Source organism: Vanacampus margaritifer, chromosome 2 (assembly GCF_051991255.1).
Source record: "Vanacampus margaritifer isolate UIUO_Vmar chromosome 2, RoL_Vmar_1.0, whole genome shotgun sequence".
NCBI lineage: Eukaryota > Metazoa > Chordata > Actinopteri > Syngnathiformes > Syngnathidae > Vanacampus > Vanacampus margaritifer.
The window spans coordinates 45,815,067-45,835,681 of record NC_135433.1 but is presented as its reverse complement, the minus strand read 5'-3'; the positions used below and the strand labels follow the sequence as shown (position 1 = coordinate 45,835,681).

General features: G+C 40.3%; 2 protein-coding genes across 4 annotated transcripts in view; one reads left to right on the top strand and one right to left on the bottom strand.

Annotated features, from left to right (window-relative positions):
* agap3 (ArfGAP with GTPase domain, ankyrin repeat and PH domain 3) overlaps positions 1–20,615 on the top strand; it is a 215,939-nt gene that overhangs the window by 84,014 nt on the left and 111,310 nt on the right. The window contains exon 1 of one of the 3 annotated variants that reach the window (XM_077556575.1): positions 642–2,451. The exons of the other annotated variants lie outside the window; for them this stretch is intronic. Within the exon in view, the coding sequence (XP_077412701.1) occupies positions 993–2,451 (1,459 nt within the window). The 5' untranslated portion in view covers positions 642–992. Of the gene's footprint in view, positions 1–641; positions 2,452–20,615 lie in introns of those variants that run through there. 3 annotated transcript variants of the gene reach the window in all.
* LOC144045018 (cystine/glutamate transporter) lies at positions 15,598–18,634 on the bottom strand. The gene has a single exon (XM_077559785.1). It carries the CDS (start codon positions 18,574–18,576, stop codon positions 17,131–17,133), a length of 1,446 nt encoding a protein of 481 aa, XP_077415911.1. The 5' UTR covers positions 18,577–18,634; the 3' UTR covers positions 15,598–17,130.

Below are 20,615 nucleotides of genomic sequence, written 5' to 3'. Positions count from 1 at the left end.
CAGAATGCTGGCTTGGGGCAAATGTTGCCTCACTTATTGCGCAAAACCCAACCTGGCTTGATTAATAGATTATACAGCATTTCAGTGTGCTACTTCTAACTTGGCAGAGTTTTTCCTCCATATTGTCGAAGTTAATAATTTCTGATATGGAAACAAGCCGTTCTGTGAAGAAAACACACAATTTCCCCCCACCAAAAATAGCTACTTTGCTTCCCACGCAGTGTGTGGGCTATGTAGCGGCACCAACTACATGTGTGTGTGTATGTTTTCTGACTGAACAGTAGAAATCTGAAAGAATGAGAGCATTCCTGTGACTATATCCCCTCATCCCTCATTAAAAATTCCCAAGTATCCCTCCCTCCATTTGGTGTTTTTCCATATGGGCAGAACACGGCGTCCTTTCATGGCTGATATCGTAGCCTTTGTCGATTGCTTCCTCTTTATCTTTCCAAAAGCTGCTGGAGGAATAGCAGTAGAGCAAGCTCTGAGAAAAGAGCCACGGGGGCTTGTGGGTTCCACTCCTTGTTTTCCATGTGTTCCCGGGGGTTGCATGGCTCTGCTTGAAAGTTCAGAGACACACACACTCCCTCAGCTCAGAGATTAAAGGGCTTGTCTGCAGCACTCGCAACAAGAGCTGCTCACAGTTCGCAACTTGCCTAAGAGGAGGGATGAGTTGTTTTTTGTGCAACTTTTGCAGTCATGACTTTGGCAAACTGAGTGGAGGTTGTGTTTTTTTCTCTCTCTCTCGAGTTTGTACTCTCAACAAGTAGAACAAAGTCTGTTTAGGACACGGCGGCCGTCCAAGTGCTTGTGCAAGGATGCAGGTGGCAGCGAGGCTCTGCTCTGACTTGTTTGAAGTTTGCGCTCATGTCAAAGGTGAAGGATTATGCCTGGAACTGGAATTTGGTCTTCAAATTGAGGAATGCCAAAACTTCTTGGCAGCACGTGAGTCCTTTTGTCTGTAGCGTGTGAATTGGTTTGGGTACAGTGCCATGCTATTCCTCAGCAGCGGGACAGCGGATGCTACAGTTGGCCATCAGCAGCAGGGGGAAACCACCTACCACATCTCCGTAACCCTCAAAGAAACGCAGGGAGATGACCCAGTGTCCGAGCTAGGAATGGGCTGGGTGGCACCCTTCACCCTGGTGAATGGTTGCAAGCCAGGAAACAAGATCATGGAGAAGCGTCCCGTCATCGACAGGTGGCCGTCCCTAAGAGCAGGGAGTCTACGTCGAGAGGTGGTAGTGGAGGAGAACGAGGAGGAGGAGGTGTTGGAGGGAAGAATGAGGAGTGACGGCTTTATGAGACATCCCTCCAAGAGCTCAGGTAACTCCTCAGACATCACCGACGCAGACGCCCAGGACTCGGACAAGTACCTCGTCAATGTCCATGCCAGAGGATTGGCATTTGGCGGACATGGCGCCGTCACAGGGCACACGCTGCCTCGGGCTGTACTGCGCAGGTCCCGTCAGGATGAGGCCTCACCCGGCAGGAGGACTATGAGCATGTATGGCGAACCGGCGGAGCAGCAAAGTGAGCCTCAACCGGAACGACTCCGGAGGCCGAGGAGCGTGTGCATGCTCTCGGGCCCGGGCCCGGTCCTCGTGGAGCAGCTCAAGCAAAACTCCCTGAAAAGGACCGGCGTTGCGGAGAGCAGCCAACTGTACAGGAGCAGGAAGGCTGAGCTGATGGTTGTGGATGGTCTCAATCCGGTTGTGGTTCAACGAGCCCCGGTCCCTGCAGAGGTGATCCCCAGGGTGCGCAACAGAAGCATGAAGACCAGGCCTCTTAGTATGACTGTACTGGAGCTAAAGAAAAGAGCCTCTGATGACAACATAAGCAGGCAGCAGAGCCACTCAGGCCACGATGGGGGAAACTTCCTAAAGGGAGCCTTCCGTTGGCGGTTGTTTGGAAAAAGCTCTTCAGATAAAAACGAGAGCGATGGCGACAAATGTGCTAAATCTTCTGCTAAGTTAGTCAAATCTGATGCTCCCAAAAGCACGCTGAGCTCACTGAGACGGAGCCTGAGTATGCGCATCCGGAGGACTCGGCCCCGGGACAAAGTAACTCCGGGGTGTGAGGCAACTACGAGGGAACTCTCTCAAGCCAAAACTGCTGACCCGATGCCTCCTCAGCCTTTCTCGTACCTCACGGGGAGAACGCTGCCATCTTCCGGCGAGCAGGTTTCAGACGGGGGCATGCAGTACATCCAGTACCGCAGCCGGGGCAAGGTCAAGGTGATGGAGGTGCCCCTGTGCCCGAGCAAATTGTCCAAACCGGCTCAGGAGGAGCCGAGCTTTTGGCAGCTCATAGCCAACCGCTTCAGGAGGAAAGAGCAGCCGGACAAATGTGAATCGAAAGACGTAGGCCAGCATGTCCTGACTCTGACTAATAAGTCACTGCCTGTCGCCATAGAGACACTGGCAGACGCAGAGTCTCATAAAGGTCAAGGTAAGACCTGCAAGACTTAATTTCTCCACTCAGTGTTCTTTTCACATTGCCCCCCTGCCCCCCACCTTGCCCCGCTTGCTGTAAAGAAAGTCTGAAGTGCACTTTAAAAAAAAATAAAAATTTTTTAGGACAGGCAAATGAAAAACACATGGGGAATTTGGGGTTTGGGTGGCATTCAAAACCATGTGGAGTGCTTTAGGAATTTCTATTTTTGGGTCCATTTCCGTTTGTTCACTACAACTTTGCCTCACATTCAGTTTCTTTAAGTTCGATCGGTGCGACGGCAGAATGAATGGGGCTTACGCTCTCACAGATTTTTGTTTGACTCTGATGACAGTGAAAGTCTTTCTGTCCAAGACAAAGAACAGCCTCCGCATTGCCGTTTGTTGGCCTTTCAGAGGCCAAAGCCAAAGTCGCCGCATTAAAAGAGTCAGTGGCTGTATTAGGGATGCTTTTGGCAGGCTAATGCAGCTAAATTGAGATGGCGAGGGCAGAGGCGGGAGAAGGCTTAAGCCGTGGTGTGTAAAGGTTAACTCTTAGCAGTGTTCTGTTAAGTACTTGCGCTGTGTATCCGTCCATGTTGTTTTTGTCACACCACAGAGTTTACAAACCCTTAATACAAAGTTTCTGTTTGTGTTGATAACAAACACTTCATATTAATGGTTACCTCAAAAATACTCTGTCATAGTTGTACTAATAATTATTCGGTGCCTTTTGTTAGAAGCTGCACTAATTCTTCTTGGGGGCTTCATTAACCTTTATCAGACGCAGATTAAAAAACAACTTGAGACTGAGAGTGAAAATGTCCCAGCTCATTGCCTTTGGCGGGAAATTGTACAACATTCTCATGATTACAAGCTCTTCATTAACCAGGACTTGGAAAGAAAAAAATAAGTTGAGAGTGAAATTGTCAGTTTTACTAATGACACACTGCCTTTTATTTATAATGGCACAACATTTTTACACATTTATTTGCCTTGGATTTTTGTTGTTTAAACTGAAACGGCTAGCTAAGCTTTCTGCCATAAATTAGCTAACCAGGGTTTCATAATCATGAACACAAAAATGTGAGTTTCCAAAATTTCCTTGGATTGTTTGTTAGTTTTTTAAACGGAAATGGGTAGCTAGCTGGCCAGGATTACATACTCATGAATACAAAAAAATTGACTTTTTTTATGGTACAAAATTCAAATTTTCACATGTATTTGCCTTGGATTATTATTTTTAGTTTTTTTTTTATATATATACTGAAATGGCAAGATAGCTCTTTGCCATAAATTAGCTAGCCCGGGTTTCATAATCATGAATACAAAAATGTGAGTTTTTTGTTGTTGTTTACAAAATTTCCTTGGATTGTTTGTTTGTTTTTTAAACGGAAATGGGTAGCTAGCTAGCCAGGATTACATACTCATGAATACAAAAATTTGACTTCTTTTATGGTACAAAATTCTCATTTTCACATGTATTTGCCTTGGATTATTATTTTTAGATTATTTATATATATATATATATATATATATATATATATATATATAGTGAAATGGCAAGATAGCTCTTTGCCATAAATTAGCTAGCCAGGGTTTCATAATCATGGATACAAAAATGTGGCATTTTGTTGAAGTTTACCCCCCAAAAATGTCAGTTATACAAATTATACACTGTTTTGAATTAAAAAATAAACAGCATTCTTGTGATTACACGCTCTTCATTAACGTTTATTACGCAACAATTAAAAAATAAGTACCACGTGCTTTAAGTCAGACTTCGAATGAATGAATTGAGCAGTTAACAGTTTAACGCTCACAAAATACCAACTCCCCTCCCTCCTCCCCTACCGATGTATATGGAACAGGTTCATTGGGAAGTGTTTTCTTTGCGTTAACAACAATTGGCGAGAGTATGTCGTTGTAGATTCCCAGTCACCCAGATCATGGTAATCCGCAAAGGTTAAACTGTGGCAAAGGTGAAACATCTTCAACATAATAAAGAAGAGTCCGGCAGCCTGGAGTTAACCTTTTTTAATTTGGAGAGAGTTTGTCCCATCCCATTAAAAATATAATAATTACAAAGAAATCCATCAAAATCATGTTTGGTTAATTTTGACTATAAGTCTTTTTGCAATGTGTTCAAGTGTAAAAGGGACAGTTAAAGGCTTTTTGTCCCCAGCTCAATATTGACTTTAGGTACGGGTCTATGGAAAAAGGAGGCAGCACCTACAATAAAAACGTAACACTTTAATCACCGTTATAAGTGGTTGTGCGTGTTTTGCATTCCGCCAACAGTACGTAGACCTTTGCACCGGCAAAGGTGACATTTTATGCCATTGAATTGCGTCCTAAGGTCGGCGGCGTTCGCCCGCCGCCGGTTTTCTGTTGTCACGGGTTACCTCGGAGACGACTCAGCGAGCGTGGCCGGGTCCCGCTCTATTTGTCCGTTATAATCCCAAGTGCGAGGCAGTCAGGCGTCAGGAATGTAGGTGCGCCTAGTGAGCCTTTGCTGCCCTGGGTGGGACTCGCTGCCTGTCACTACCTGCCTAAAGTGCTGTGGCTGCCTAATTAGATCCAGAAAGCTAAAACACCCACCCCTAACCCTTTACCATGACAACGGAACACACCTCAGTGGAAGTGGTTCCTGATGATGACCCTGTACACCTTTGCAAGGGGGGGGGGGGTAGTGATGGATTTGAGGTGTTCAGACTATACCCGACCACCCCCCCCCACCTGCGGATGAACAAAGCCGCTCTGTTGTGTGCATGGATGCATGAGTGATCAGTGAGGTGCTGAAAGTTGAGGAATGGGCCACCAAACTGCAAAAAGGCCATTGGTCTTATTTCGACTTGCTTGTTACCCATCAGACTGCTAATCTGTCTTGTCCCTAAAAGGTTAGGTTGGGGTGAGTGGAGAAAATCATGATGGTATTGAATGCAAGGGGGTTGGTTTTCAATATTTTCACAATACTAAAAAAACACTGCAGTAATTGCGGGGAAATGCTGAAGAGCTGAATGCTAAGATTTGAATGCATGTGCTTAAATCATTTCAGTCAAATTATAATGCATTTCCTGATATAATAGTCAGTTGTTATCGAACCATCAAATGTACTAAAATGCAATCCAAGCGAGGTTTGAACCTATGTATTATCTGGAGGAGGGTCATTTAATTGCCCTAAGCACTGAGCTAACTTGACTTGGCTAATATGGCATATTTATTTTGAAAAGTATCATCTGATGCTGAAAGCTAGCATGTATTTAATCATTTCAGTGTAATTAATTTCAGTGTAATTATAATGCATTTCTTGATATGGTAGTCAGTTCGTATACATGTATATCACTTAGCATAATGGCTATATAAATATTTGCAATGTACAGTCGAAGGTGGGATTCGAAAAAGCGCGACCTCTTGGTTACCGGACTGAGCAGTATCAGACAGGTGGTAATGATGATCAGTTGTATGGTATGGAAGTGGGCGTGGAAAGTGGGACTTGGAAAAAAGTCAATATAATATAACTCAGGAGGCGTGAATTTTTGAAGCAAGTTGAAATTTGAATGGTGTAAATCGGAAGTGTCACATGGGAGTTGTTACACGGCAAAAAAAAAAAATGTGGAGAGTAAAAAATAACAATAAGCTCACAATATGATAAGATATTGTTGGGAGGTTGGTGGTATAGAAATGTATTTCAACCTCAGAGATTTCTGCTATATCCATGCCAGTAGGTTTGGCGCTAGCCGCCATCTTGAATTACTCTGTAAACAGCGCGTACCATGTGTTCCTATTGGCTCAGTGATGCAAAAGTATCATGGCTGATGTAGTTCACAATGCAGTGTTTGGCTGAAGTGGACCAAAAGTATAATGTTGTTTGAGGAAGATTTTCTGTTTTTTAACTCTTTGACTGCCAGACGTTTTCAGAAAAGGGATCCCGTGGGTGCCAGCCGATTTAAGCATTTTTGACTGATCTTTCAAGGTCCACAGAAAATTATGTGTTTGGACTATGGAAACACACATACTACCAAATGAAAGATTGGACTCTCATCTTTCATCAGAAAAAAAAGTTAGTTTCTACCTTCTACCCGTTTTTCAGTAATCAACAATAGAAAATGGTTAGTTTCACCTCTGTTTTGAAAAAAAGGTATTTTAACGTCTTTGGCACTCCTCCATAGGATTTTACTAAACATTGTTTAACGTTTTTGGCAGTCAAAGAGTTAATACCGTAAACATGACAACGACAATATCGTTTCAATATCGCGATCATGTTGTCATTGTTACATCCTTCGTTTTCAACAGAACTACGTTAAGCTAGCATGCTAGCTAATGCTATTGATGACTTCATGTGAAAGTGGTTTGTTTGTGTTGAGGAATTGAACTACTAAGTATATAGTACTAGTAGTCTATGTAACATGGATTCATGGTTGTTTACTAGTGGTAGACCGATATGTTTTTTTTTTAAGGCAGATACCGATACCGATTATTAGTAGTCACAGAGACCGATAACCGATATTTCAAGCTGATATTCATTTGCAGTAAAAGAGAAAATAATAGTGTGAAACATTTTAAAAATTACTTTTTTTTAAACCAGGGGTGTCAAAACCTGTGAGTTAATTTTGAGTTAATTTAAAGTTCCTTTAATGCCACTATTTTTTTTTTTTTTTAACACACGATAAATTACTGCCATACTTGGAAAGCCTGTACTGGGGGAATTCCAGTCGCAACGCAGCAGACACGTCCACGTCAAAATATAGCAGCAATAAATTTAATTATAATGCATATATTTGTGGAGACTGGGGTCAAGTTGAATTTTGCAATTCCAAATGTGCAGAAGTTCACAAGTTACTTCATATTAAAGATTAGATCGTTCTTAATATGAAAAGAAAAATGCCCTGCGCTGTCACCAATGTCTTACAAATGCAACTATGCCATCTAGTGGCAGAAAAATGACACACAAACACAAATCAATATCACCCTTTTTACAGTACAGTACATCTTTTGAATTTTAACTCAATTTTATGACTTATTATGAAATTACTTTCAATGACTAAAAGATGCAGCCATATTTCTATTAGTTTAACATTTTTTCCACTTATATGTGGAGAGTATGACAACTTTGAAAAAAATATTTAATTGTACATTTTATTGTTCATTTAGAACAGATATAAAATTTGCGCTTAATCGTGAGTTAATTATTGAAATCTTGCAATTAACGATTAAAAATTTCAATCGCCTGACATCCCTATTTTAAACATATAAAGAAATGACAGCTTTGTTTAAAATTTCTAGCAAAAATTGCAGGGAGCTTCCACGGTTATCAGCATGTGTTAAGCTAAATTAAAAAATAAGCAAGTAAACAGTTCCCTAAAGTTTTCTATTGTAAATAAAGTTTTCCAAAATGTCAACATAATTTCTTAATTTAATTTTCTGTTATATTTTTAAAAATAAAAAGTGTAGGAAAGTAGAAATTTTAATAAATCCGTAAATGAAAAGTTCCCTGTATCTCTCTGTGTGACAAATGCAAGTGAATGTAAGCTAATTTAGGGTTTACGTTAGTGTTCATAAAAGCTCTTCGCAGAGAGTAAAAAAAATGTCTGAATAAGCTCGAAATGTCTTTGGTACAAGTAAAAACTGCGAACATCTTAAAAATTCTGATAAAAACCCTCAAATTCGCTACGTTTGCAAGCATTCACTTTTCAGCGAGATATCAACTTTATCGGCCTTCGGATTCGTAAAAAGGCCGATGCCGATATTTCGTATACGATAATCGGTCTATCCCGATTGGTGTGTTTGTGTCCGGTGGTTCTATCCCTTTTAAGTGCAGTTTCAGTACAAACCCTGACAAAATAAAGGCACACTTTCCGCTATATTGTTTTATATTTATGGCGTGTGAGTGTTTTGCATATAAAAATTTTCTGTAATTCTGGCTTTAAAATGTTGTTAGTGACAGACCAAGGCGCGCTATGACGGTTTTGGCGTTTTCCTTTTTAAGGTTTTCCATTACGTTTTCCAGCAGTTTGCTCAATTGCCATTTTAGGCAGGCGCAAATGGGAGCTAAATCAGACACTAATCCCCTCGAACCGCACAAATTGAAGCATTGTAGCGCCAGACTCCTCCATCTGCACATTTAAAGAGGGGGACCCCGATTGAACCGGCATGTGTCGTTTAGCCGGGTGGAAGTTATCACTGTCGGAGACGCTTGCTTTAAGAGCGTGGCGGGGAGCTATGGGAGATGTTTGCCTCTGCCTCGGCTGATTGTGTTTATCGCTGAGCTCGACAGATAACGCTTTGGTGTTGGGGCACTCAGCAGAACACAGATAACGGCTTCAACTAGTCGCTTCGTAAATTGCTTCTGAGAAAAGAACAGGAATGAGATCATCCTGACGTTTTCTCATAATCGTGAAAAATGAAGAAAATGTCTTGGGTTTGTGGGTATAAGTGACAAATTTGTCCATTTCCAGGTATTGTTTTGCTGCCGGAACCCAAGTCCACCAATGACCAATGACTGAAGATCTTGTCAACTCTTTACATGTGCATGCACAACGACATTAATTAGAACATCTGTTTTTACAGCCGTGTGACACGTGGAGATCGATGTAAACACCACAATATAGCGAGACGGAGTTGATTCGTCCATTTAGCGCAGACGATTGTTTTAACATTTTTATTAAAGAAACAGCTTGATTAAAAAAACAAGTTACAAGTAATTTAAATCGACTTCTCGTCGTCAGACGTTGCCATTTTTTTATTTATTTTCTTTCTTTCTGGAGAGCTCAGTATTGTTCATTCGATTTGACATGTCATCATTGCTCTCCTTTTTTAAATTTTTTATATATATATATGTGTATATATATTTATTTATTTTTTGTATGTGGGTGAGTATGTGTATGTGCGTGTGTGTGCATTCATTAGTTCACCTAAAACCTATTAAAAAAAATCCCATACTAATAATATAATATAATAATAAATTGCCAAATGCAGAAACATCAATGTAAGTTATCAAGATGTGGTGGCTCTCGCTAATAGGCAGAATTAAATAACCAGAATTAGGTTAAAAAATTCTATATACGTAGACCATGTTTCTATAAATTTTGATATTTGTTTTTTATTTGAGGCAGATATTTTTTCCATTAAAATGTGATTTATGAGGAGGTTAGACAATTGGTCGATATTCATTTTGTTTATTTTTCCAGTTAACAAGAATTGTTTTTTTTAGCGATAGTAAGGGCTACAAGTGTAGATTGAAATTGTTTATGTGGTAAGTCAGTTGTTGTTGTTAGGCAAGTTTGGAGATAAAGGTATCTATCCTACAGTCCAAAATAGCGGAAAGTTTTTCTAAGACTTTCGTCCAGAAATACATAACCGGAGTACATAACCATAAAGCATGAAAATAAGTGTATGTAGTGTTTTGTAAACATTGGAGACAAATGACGGAGTCTGAGAGTCCCATTTTCTTCATCATATATTGAGTAATGTATGTTCTGTGAATAATTTTATATTGGTTGTAAGTTGTAAATTTGTGTGTTTTGTCATTTTAAATGCGTTTTCACAAACTTGAATCCAAAAGTCAGATGCCATTTTCAAATGTGTAAACATGACATCATGTCACTGCATTTTTTAAGACCGAGCACGCCCAGATCGGACGCGGCCGACATTTCTGATTAAACCGTTAACGTGACGTCTGTTTCAGATTGACAAAAAGGAATATACTGTATGTACCAGACGTGTGAATCCCCAAAAAAATGTCATTTGGATTTGTCCTTGTTATTCTGATTGAGGTGTTTATGTGGAGCATTTTCATTCCGTTTGGCCATTTCGGAATACAAGTAGTGCTATTGAATATTTTTAGAATCGATTAACTGAGTAATTGGATTCATTTAATTAAATTTGTATTAATGTGTAATACTAAAGCATTTTTTCCCACAAATTACTGTTTATTAACCAGTGATTGCTGTTTATTTAGTATTTTGTATTCATATAGTAATTTAAAAAAAATTGTGTGTGTGTGTGGGGGGGCGGGGGCGTATTGATGTTGTACTATGTTACCGGTTCAGTCATTGATTTCAAAAGTAAAAACAGATATTTTCAAACATCTTATTTTGATTAAACCCAGAAGATAATCAGTCGTCTTTCGCGTCGGACGACAGAAATCAGTGAACAACTACTGTTAAATTCCTGAAATCAGAGGATTTGGACGATTTTAAATGAATGACTCTAAATGATTACTCAATAGTGGTCAATTAATCTGCTAATCCATTATTTGTAGAGGGTCACTGTGGGCTGGAGCCAATCCAATTCATTTTAGGAAATTTGCTGCTGGTAGCAACCAAGACAATATGACCAAATCTACATTTAGGACATAAACACAGATGAATGTTGCTCTGCTGTCGTTGTGGATGTTGCAATGTTATACCACAGTTTCCACTTTCTTGCTCGTCTTAGTCTCCTCAGGGACGGTGGCTTATAATACAATGCTGTACAATTCTCGTCACAATTTGGGTTAAGGCTACTCGGAAAAGTCATTGTACCCTCTCCTGACTGATTTTATTTTTCTGATGGTCCAACAGTGAACATCATTTGATGCCCAACCGAGGGAAGCAGAAGCACTAATTGCTAGCTAAAAGTCACTCTCTATAATTTGTAGTGGGAATGCTGGTTGGAAAAATCTTTGAGGGGGGAAATATAGATTTCGAGCCCCCCTAACCCCCCTCCCCCACTAAAGTAAACCACCGCACATCCATGTTGTTTTTTGCTGGCTTTGCATTTTTTTCCCTGCAAGTGTAACCCGCCAGGAAACTGACTGCTCATATTTAACCCCTGGGCGTTATTATAGTTTAATTAAATTCTTGTAATTTTTGCCAAAATCTGGCATTTCCTTTGAAGTGTGATAACTTCGTCATTTATGGATATTTTTTTCACTTTCAACCGCTCAAAATGTTCACTGGCATCAGACCTATCTATACATATATAGTTTAAAAAAAACTTTTTTTTTTTAATGCCCTCTATGGACAATAATAGCTGTATTATGCTAACAGCAAAATTAACTATGCTGTATATATATATGTAAAATAAAGGTCTAATTTGAATATTTCATATGACATATTTAGAGGTTTGAATAAGTCCATAAGTCATAACAATAGAATTTTTTATGCATGCCCAGTTTTTCACAATGGCATTTTTCTGAATAGCACAAAACTCTTGTAATTTTGCCAAAATTAGGCATTTCCTTTGAAGTGAGATAACTTAGTCATTTATGAATATTTTTTCACTTTCAACCACTCAAAATGTTCAGTGGCATCAGACCTATCTATACATATATGGTTTTTATTTTATTTTATTTTTTTAATGCTCCCTATGGACAATAATAGCAGTATTATGCTAATAGCAAGACTAACTATGCTGTATATATATATAAAATAAAAGAATAATTTATATATTTCATATGACATAGTTAGAGGCTCAAACAAGTCCATAAGTCATAACAATAGAATTTTTTTATGCATGCATTTTGTATTCATTTATTAGCCTTTGGCGCCACCTAGTGGATTTTTGTGTTAACACTCTAAACACACAAATTCCTCTATTTTCATGTTTATGACTCGTCAAAGAAGCGATTGCATCAGTAATCACGGAAAATGCATTATAACACATCAGGTTTACAGCATATCAAAAACTGTGATTTAGAATGGGAGTCAATGAGCCAAAATCGGGCATTATTACAACAACTTCGTGTGAATCTCTCCCTCCTGTTTGATAATAATTATAAATTACAGCATGGCGCCAATTTGAACTTCTACATTTTTAAACAAATGTCAGGTCCATAGCGTATTTTTTTCAAATGCTTTTTCTTTGATGAAAAACAAAAAAACAGAAAAAAGCCAGAAAATGGACAAAAAACGCCCAGGGTTAAGATGCAAGTCAACATGAGCGGTGAAGTGAAAAAGCGGCCAAACAAGCTGAAGCTTCCCGCTCTGTGTTAGACAAAGACGCCGGTGTCCTGTCAAGGCATCACAAACGCGGTTGGGATGGGGTGGGGGTCTAGGCATTCTGGGGCACCGTCATTTGGGGATTCTTTATGGGTGACGTAAGTAGAGCACATGGATTCAATTAGGCCTTTTTTATATGCATGCAAGGACGGCACAGATCTCTCCCCAGTGGTAAAACAACAAATAAGTAGTCGTCCGCAAAACTAACAGGAAATGCTTTAAAACAAGCCAGCAGCTTGATGGTGGATGTGTTTACATGCATTCATTGACGTGTAGTCGAAACCCAAGCAGTCGGATCTCTTCTTCCTCTGCATGTTGTGACATGTTAAAGCCGTAAAGGGTATGTTGAAGTGCCGTGTAAAACGACACCGCTAAACAGGAAAAGTATAGACTGTGCACGTGAAAGAGGTCGCGTGAAGACGTGGGAAGTCTTGAGGCATGAACATCTCGACGGAGGGCCTTTTCCCACTTAATTGCAGGGGTTGCGATACTTGAGTGTACATACATGAAGAGAAAATAGTAGACATGTTTATCACTGTGGTGATGCTCTTGCCTTTACTTCTTCAAACTGTTATTTTAAACAAGTTGTTCTCAGTAGTATTTACATAGATTTGCTTTTTTTTCTCCCCAAGGGCACCAAGAATTATTTTTTAATTTATACTAAAGAAAAAAATATGACAACAATAGTGTTTCAAAGATGTTTATTAAACAAGAATAGACAGATTTTTGTGAGAATAAGTATATTTAATTTATTTGTATGAATGTGTTTGCAGTTATACTATATTTCTTTGAGTAAAAAGACACAAACGATAAAGTTGTACCGAAAAAATGTGTTCCTGTGTATGATACTCCAAAATAACCCTTAAAAAGCTGCTCTCCTCGCTGTGCTAAACAAATAAAGTGTAAATGCTTTTAAATTCAGGTTATAAACTATGCTTTTTTCCTTGTATCTATTAAGAGTGTGCCAAAAAATCGATTCTCATATGAATCGTGATTCTCATTTAGTACGATTCAGAATCGATTTTAAATGTCCCAAAATCGATTTTATTTCAATTATTTTATACTGTCTTGCCTTTGTCTTTGTGTGCCTTTATTTGGAGCGCTGTTCACGTTGTACCCGATTTGGCCACTTAGGGGCAGTGTGGTTCCACGCGGTCTGATACACTGTTAAGTTGTAGCCACATTAGAGAGTAGAAGGAAAAAGTCACGATCAAGTTATTCCAATAAAAGTTGTTTTTTTGCAGTGTGGAGATGTTCTTTTGAGTGATAAAAATGCCGCGAGTAGCGCACTAATTAGCATTAGCGACTCAGACTGGAGTAGATCATTACAATTCCTTGCACATAGATTGAAGTAAAAATGATTTTCAATCAGATCATTTTCAATCAAAAATTGTTCTTAATCGAAAATCGATTCTGAATCGAATCGCAGACCCAAAAATCGGAATCGAATCGTGAGACATTCAAAGATTCCAATCCCTAGTATCTATGATTAAGGTCTTTGAAAGTATTTTGAAAATCATGTTTTCAAAAATCTTGTTCTTTCACTCTATGCTATTTTACAAATTTTATTAAGCTGTTTTTTAGTTCTTGTCTTAGCTTTTAAATCTCTTTAAATGTTTCACTTTTAATTACAGTATTACAGGGCCTATTGATACCCATTTAAATTGTATAAAGTTAAAGTACCACTGATTGTCACACCCAAATAAGTGGGGTGAAATTCTTTTTCCGTATTTGAGGAGCCGCGCTCGGGAATCATTTGGTGATCAAACCGTCCAATTCCAACCCTTAATGCTGAGTTTCAAGCAGGCAGGCAAATGGATCCTATTTTTATAGTTTTGGTATGACCCGGCCGGGGATTCAACAAGAGTATAAAAAAAATAAAAAATAAAAATAATAATAATAAAAAAAAAAGTTTTTTAAGGAAAAAAATGTAAAAAAAAATTGAGGCGTCAGGCGCAAATTTTTTTTAATCGTAAGTAATCGCATGACTTCACTAGTTAACTCACAATTAATCAAATTAATGAAATTTTGACGTTTATAGTCGTCAATGGCAGTGAATGAGTTAACCGTTTCTAGGGTGAACCCCAAAACACACGGTGAGGCTGCATTCAGCCACTTATGGAATAGCCTTTTAATGTTTTTAAGAGGAGGCTCATGGGATGTTGTGGGGAGGGATTGGTTAACTTTTTATTGTACTATAGATGTTTTAATTGTTCAGCACCTTGAGTTGCATTTTAATGTATGAAAGGTGCTTTATAAATAAAGTTTGATTTGATTTGCATGTGAAGCATCTTGAGTCACTTTACGTTGTGTACGAAATGCGCTATAAATCATTGATTCTATTTTTAACGAATCATACTGCCTATGCACTGGTAAACATCTCAACAATGTGAACATTTTTTATTTCTTTATTTCTTAAGCCCCAGATTTAATACTTACCCTGTTTTGGGAAATAAATAAAAATAAAATAAAAATGCATTTACAGCAGCAACTTCATTGACAAAATCTTGAGGCACACCACCCATCGGGGGAAGAAAACTAAACTAAAACGGCTGTAGAGTTACATTTTTTAACGCTTATATATATTGTATATCATTGAGCGACAAGTTCACATAAGCTGGAAAAGCGCAGATATCTTAAAATCTAAAGTGCAGATATTATTACAGGTGCATTAGTCAAACTATATAAAAGATATTACCAAAGCTAAGAAATATGCTCTACTTGATCTTTCTGAAAAACATACTTTTGTACACTTTCAATTAAGAGAGTACGGTGATATATCTTCAGTTTATAATTTGACACATTAAAAGACATGTTTAATGATTGATTTACGTCAGAAAACTGCCCAGCTGTAGGCTTGTATCATTCACATACAAAAGCTATACAACGGTTTCTCACTTGAATTCGTTGTGTGCTCCCGACAGACCTCGACTCCATCCCCTCCCGTCAGTGTGATTTGCCGAGACTGTATGTATGTGTTTTTTTTAGTGCCGTTATGGTGCTTGTGGAGTCGCAATATGGCTCTTGTTGGAACAGAATTGTCAACGATTTGTTGACAATCGCTCCTCATGGCGGCCGTTCTTCGGCAAATCTCTACTGTTATTTTGATTAATGTCACTCTTAGTCTAAGTCGTCGAACCCGCAATTGAAGGCGAGTGGTGTAAATAAAAGTCACTACACAGTTCAGCCGCCAAGACACTTTTATTGTGACGAGGTCCGACAACAACAGTGCCTCGAACTGCGCGCAAATGACATTTTTTAGAGCCAGTCACCGCACAATGTCTTCCGAGCTTACTTCCAAGCTTTGAAACTAATAAATGAATTGTAACGCAACACATTTCACATACAATTACGATAACTGCGTTTCAAATGTGGGGATATGATTACAGTAGTTAGATTAGTCCGTTTATGGAAAAAGATCGGAGTTAGTTTAACCGCCGTTGTTACTAGTGTGCCGTGACACAGTGTTTGAGAAAGACTGGAATAAAGATTCAAAACATACCAATAAAGTGTAAACGCTTTTACATTCAGGTTATAAACTATGCTCCCCCCCCCCGTACCTATGATTAAGGTCTTTCAAAGTATTTTTAAAAATCTTGTTCTTTCACTGTATGCTCTTTTACTAATTTTAGTGAGTTATTTTTTGTTTTTTTTGTCTTAGCTTTTAAATCTCTCAGTCTTTAATCATTTTTAAATGTACTTTTAATTACAATATGTGAAGCATATTGAGTTAGCGGTAAATTACGTTGTGTACGAAATGCGCTATAAATCATTGATTCCCTATTTTTAATATATTATTAATTTTTTTATACATGATTACTGTAAAAAATCTGTGAATAACACTTTCTTTCTTCTTCTTTTTTGCAACCTCATGTGGACATTTTTATTTTTTATTAAGCCCCAGTTTAATACCCACCCCGAACCAACCCACTCACCCCAACTTCCACTCCTTTTTGAGCAAAAAAAAGAAGAATTATTTACAGGATTTTACAGTAATGTCGTACAGTTTCTGAGTCATTTCATGAGTATTGTCATCTTTGTAAAAAGAAAAATGTTTGGCGAATAAAGTGGCTTTTTAGACTAGTTATAAAGGTATAAACTGGAATCTTCAGACAATAAAGTCATATTTTTGAGAAATTTATCATTTTAGGCCAATATTTGCCATATAGACAGTCATAATTTTTTTATTCTTTTTTTTAATTGATTTTGGTATGTTTTGGCTTTTTTTTTTTTCTTGCATTTTCTTGGAGTAAGAGTGTACAGTAATATTACGTACTGGCATTTACTGTCCCAATATTACAAGGGAACAAAATAATGACAGGGAAGTCATATTTTGGAGAAAAAGTCACACAATACATATTTAAAATTATTATCAATTTTACAAAATACCATTGTTGATTGAAAGGTTTTAAGTTGATGTGGGAATTTGTACATTCATATGTAATCATTCTTTTTTTTCTCATTACTTTTCTATGTTGTCTACTGATATTTATTTTTCATTGGTACACACTTTTTGTTACACACCTTTGTATTCTTGTCCTCTTTTTTCCCTTTACACTTACATTTATTCAAGCAATTTGATTGTTTAACGCTGAAAAGAAACGATGTTGAAATATTTCTTCTGTGAGTTTACGTGCGTTCTCTAGCAAAATACCGAATTATCACGTGTGAAGCTGTCTTTATGGATTTAAAAAAGCCAAAAAGTACTTTGGTCCTCAGTAGGTCTTCACTTCCTGCTGAGCCACTTCCAGAAGGATCTGGAGCTTCTTGTTGCAGTAATTGAACGCGCGTCTCCATCTGGGCGGCAGTCGGGAGCGGTGCACGGTAGCGTAGTACAACGGCACGCCGGTCAGCGTCAGGGCGCAGCTCCGTCCCGTGTTCCAGGGGTCCGAGTACAGCGACAGGCCCACGATGAAGAAGCACACTGCGGTGAAAGTGACGGCGATGACCAGCGGGACCTTAAAAGGCCGAGGGAGCTGCGGGAAGCGGTAGCGGTGCACTAGCATCCCCAGCGTCGCTAAGGCGATGAAGAACCAGCGAGCGAAGGAGGCCAAGTTGATCAGGGGTTGGATCTCCTCGGTGATCAGCATCAGCACCACCAACGGGTACAGAAACAAGATGGCTGGCAGCGGCGTGTGTCTGCGGATGTGAATCATAGAGAAGAGCTGGGGCCACTGGCCCTCTCTGGCCCCCACAAACAACATCCTGGGTGAGGAAAAGAACCCTCCATTGAGGGTTCCCAGACAGGACAGCGCCACCAGGAGGGGGATGACGGTCGACACGCCCTGCAGCGCGCGGTTGGCGAACGTCACCGCCACGGCTTCAGACATGAGGAGCTCGCCGGGCGTCATCACCGTGTAGTAGGACACGTTGACCAGCACGTAGAGCACCGTTACGGTCAGCATGGAGCACATGATGGCCAGCGGGATGGTCCTGTTTGGGTTGATGACTTCCTCCGTCACCATGTTGAGATAAAACCATCCTCCGTATGCATACAGGCCGTTGTAAAAGGCCAGCGGCAGCCTGTCCAATGTCAACGCCTCCAGCTCAAAGCCATTCTGGAAGTTCTCCGTTTTCCCTTTGGCCAGCGCCATGAGGCCAGGCACGATGATGAGGACCAGGGCAAAGGTCTTGATGAAGGTCAAGGTGACCTGGGTGCGAGAGGCCATGGTGACGCTCCAGCAGTTGACGGCCACCACGAAGGTCACTCCCAGCAGGCTAACCAGTCGGATGAGCGACGTTGGGGCTTCGCAGGGGGCAAAGAAAGCCTCCACCACGTAGCGGCCAAAAGCAAGCGACACGTAGGAGGCGACGGCCGGCCTGATGAAGAGGAATTCCGCCCAAAGGCGTAAAAAGGCAGGAAGTGGCCCCAGGGTCTCCAGCAGATAAGTGTAGTGACCCCCCGATTTGGTGAAAGTGGTGCCCAGTTCAGCGTAACACAGCGCTCCGAAAAGGGAGAGCACCCCACAGAGTGTCCACACCACCAGCGAGAGGCCTACGCTGCCGCTGTTCATCAGAACCCCCTTCGGGGCGATGAAGATGCCACTGCCCACCACCGTGCCGATGACGAAGGACACGGCAGGCACCAGGCCGATCTCCCGCCGCAGGTGCACCGCCTCGCCGTCGGGCCGACTGCCGTCGTCCTCCTTCTTGTGCCTCATGACGCTGACCTCTCTCTCAATGGATTGACTCAACGCAAACGATCCTCAACACTCTGCCTGGCCCGTTCAGAAATGAAGCCAATGCAGGGAAATTCACCAAACACTTGCAATCCCTCCCCAATCCTCTCTGTGCCTCCCAACTTTCTCATTCACTGATTGGCTCTCCCGCCTGAGACACCCCAGAGGGGGGGAACAAAGCCACAGCTTTTCCCTTGGCCTCGGACATTAACGGGCCGTTTAAATGCTGGGGCACTGTTTTGCTTTTGTGTGTGACACAGAAAAGGAGGAAGAGGAGGAGGGAGGCAGCTGCACAAACTCGGTAAACAACAACGCGTCCGGCAAGAACCCGATGGCACTTGTGCAACTTTTGCATTCCACCGTCATTTTGTCAATTGAGCCCATCATAAAAGTGGAAAAACGAGGCTAAATGTGTCTCGTAGTAAAAGCAACAAAAGTCACGCAAAGTTTGATCCATTCAAGTTTTTTCTCTGCTGAGGATTTTTTGGTTTCAATTTTCAGCCCGTCGTGCATGATTTCGTTTTTCTTGCTCTCCCTGAATACGAACTCCTTCTCTTGAAACAGCAGGAACCGCACCAGCACAGCGCTGTTTTGATTCGGCTTCCTGGGTGCCAAAGTGCGATGGGCTCGTTCGAATGTGAATGTTTTGTAGCGTGATAAGCCCGAGACAGTTCGGTAACATTTTCTTTCTAAAGTCAATGAGTGGTCGCGTCCCCTCCGCACCCTCTCGAATTCCAAAGATGCGCAAGTTCTTTCTCCTTCCCCGATTCTCCAAGTCTTCGGCTTTTGCCTCCCAGGAGAAAGATTCGCTTAATACCTGATCTCAGAGCTGTATCAATTTCACCAATACGATTCTCGGCCTGGTCAAGACGGGCTGTATTGTTAGCGACGTCTTGTTTCATCTCGTCGACTGTGTTGCGAGCGCGTTTGTCCTGACCACCAATTGTTGATCCACGACATCGAATCTCGTTCCAAATTCTTTTTTTTTTCTTCTTTTTTTTCATCTGGAGAGCTCAGTATTGTTCATTCGGTAATTTTACCAATTTGACATGTCATCATCATTGCTCTCCTTTATTTATTTTTATTAATTAATTAATTTTTTTGTATGTGGGTGAGTCTTGTTCCAAATTCTGACCGCAGTGATCGGAGTTCGCACATCACAACTTCAATGCTAGCCATGTTAGCATTAGCCGAGTTAGCGTCAGCGCCGTTCGGAGAGCTAAACTGGGTCACGCTTGTACCCGTTTTTGGTGCACGAGTGAAAAGTTTTGCACTCGATGGTTTTGGCATTTTTTCCTCACTTCCTTTTAAGGGATATGAGCATCTTTTAAGGGTTACTGTTTAAAAAATGAAGAAGCTCCGCAGCTACGCTTAAAATCTTCTTTCTTATTTTTGGTTAGAAATTTGTGATCCACACCCGTAAGGATGGTTTTTGCTTTAATTGTTGTTCAATCAAGTCAGATAATGTGTGACTTCATGACAAAAAAAAGTGGATTAGGTAGTGTGGACCCCCTTGTGTGGAAACGGGCACAGTGCAAGAGGCTGCGTAGAACGTGCCCCGCGCAGGTGTTGGGCAAGTTGACAACCTCGGAGAACCTGATTGCAAAAAATGAATATGATGACAATGAATGGTTCACTCACTAAAGCAAGACTCGTGAAAATTCACTTTTTTTTTTCTCGAGGTTAAACCACCCTATTTATTGAAGCACTGCGTTCCGTCCCAAGAAGGACTGTCAGCTTGATGTTATTTGGGCGATATTGTCACAGATTGCACATTATTGTAGCTCAACTTGTGACAAGCCAGCCACATCAGCTGATGCACTATTATCAGATGATTACACTGTGATTCATTATTTAATATTATGCAAGATTATGAGATATGAATCAGATTATTCATGTAATGTTTTCTTTATTTATTTATTTTAACAAGGCGGGACTTGAGCTCATAAAAATTGCAATTTTTAAGTGAATAGTTACGTTATGAGTACAAAATGGACAGATGGAAAACATTTTGGGGGAGG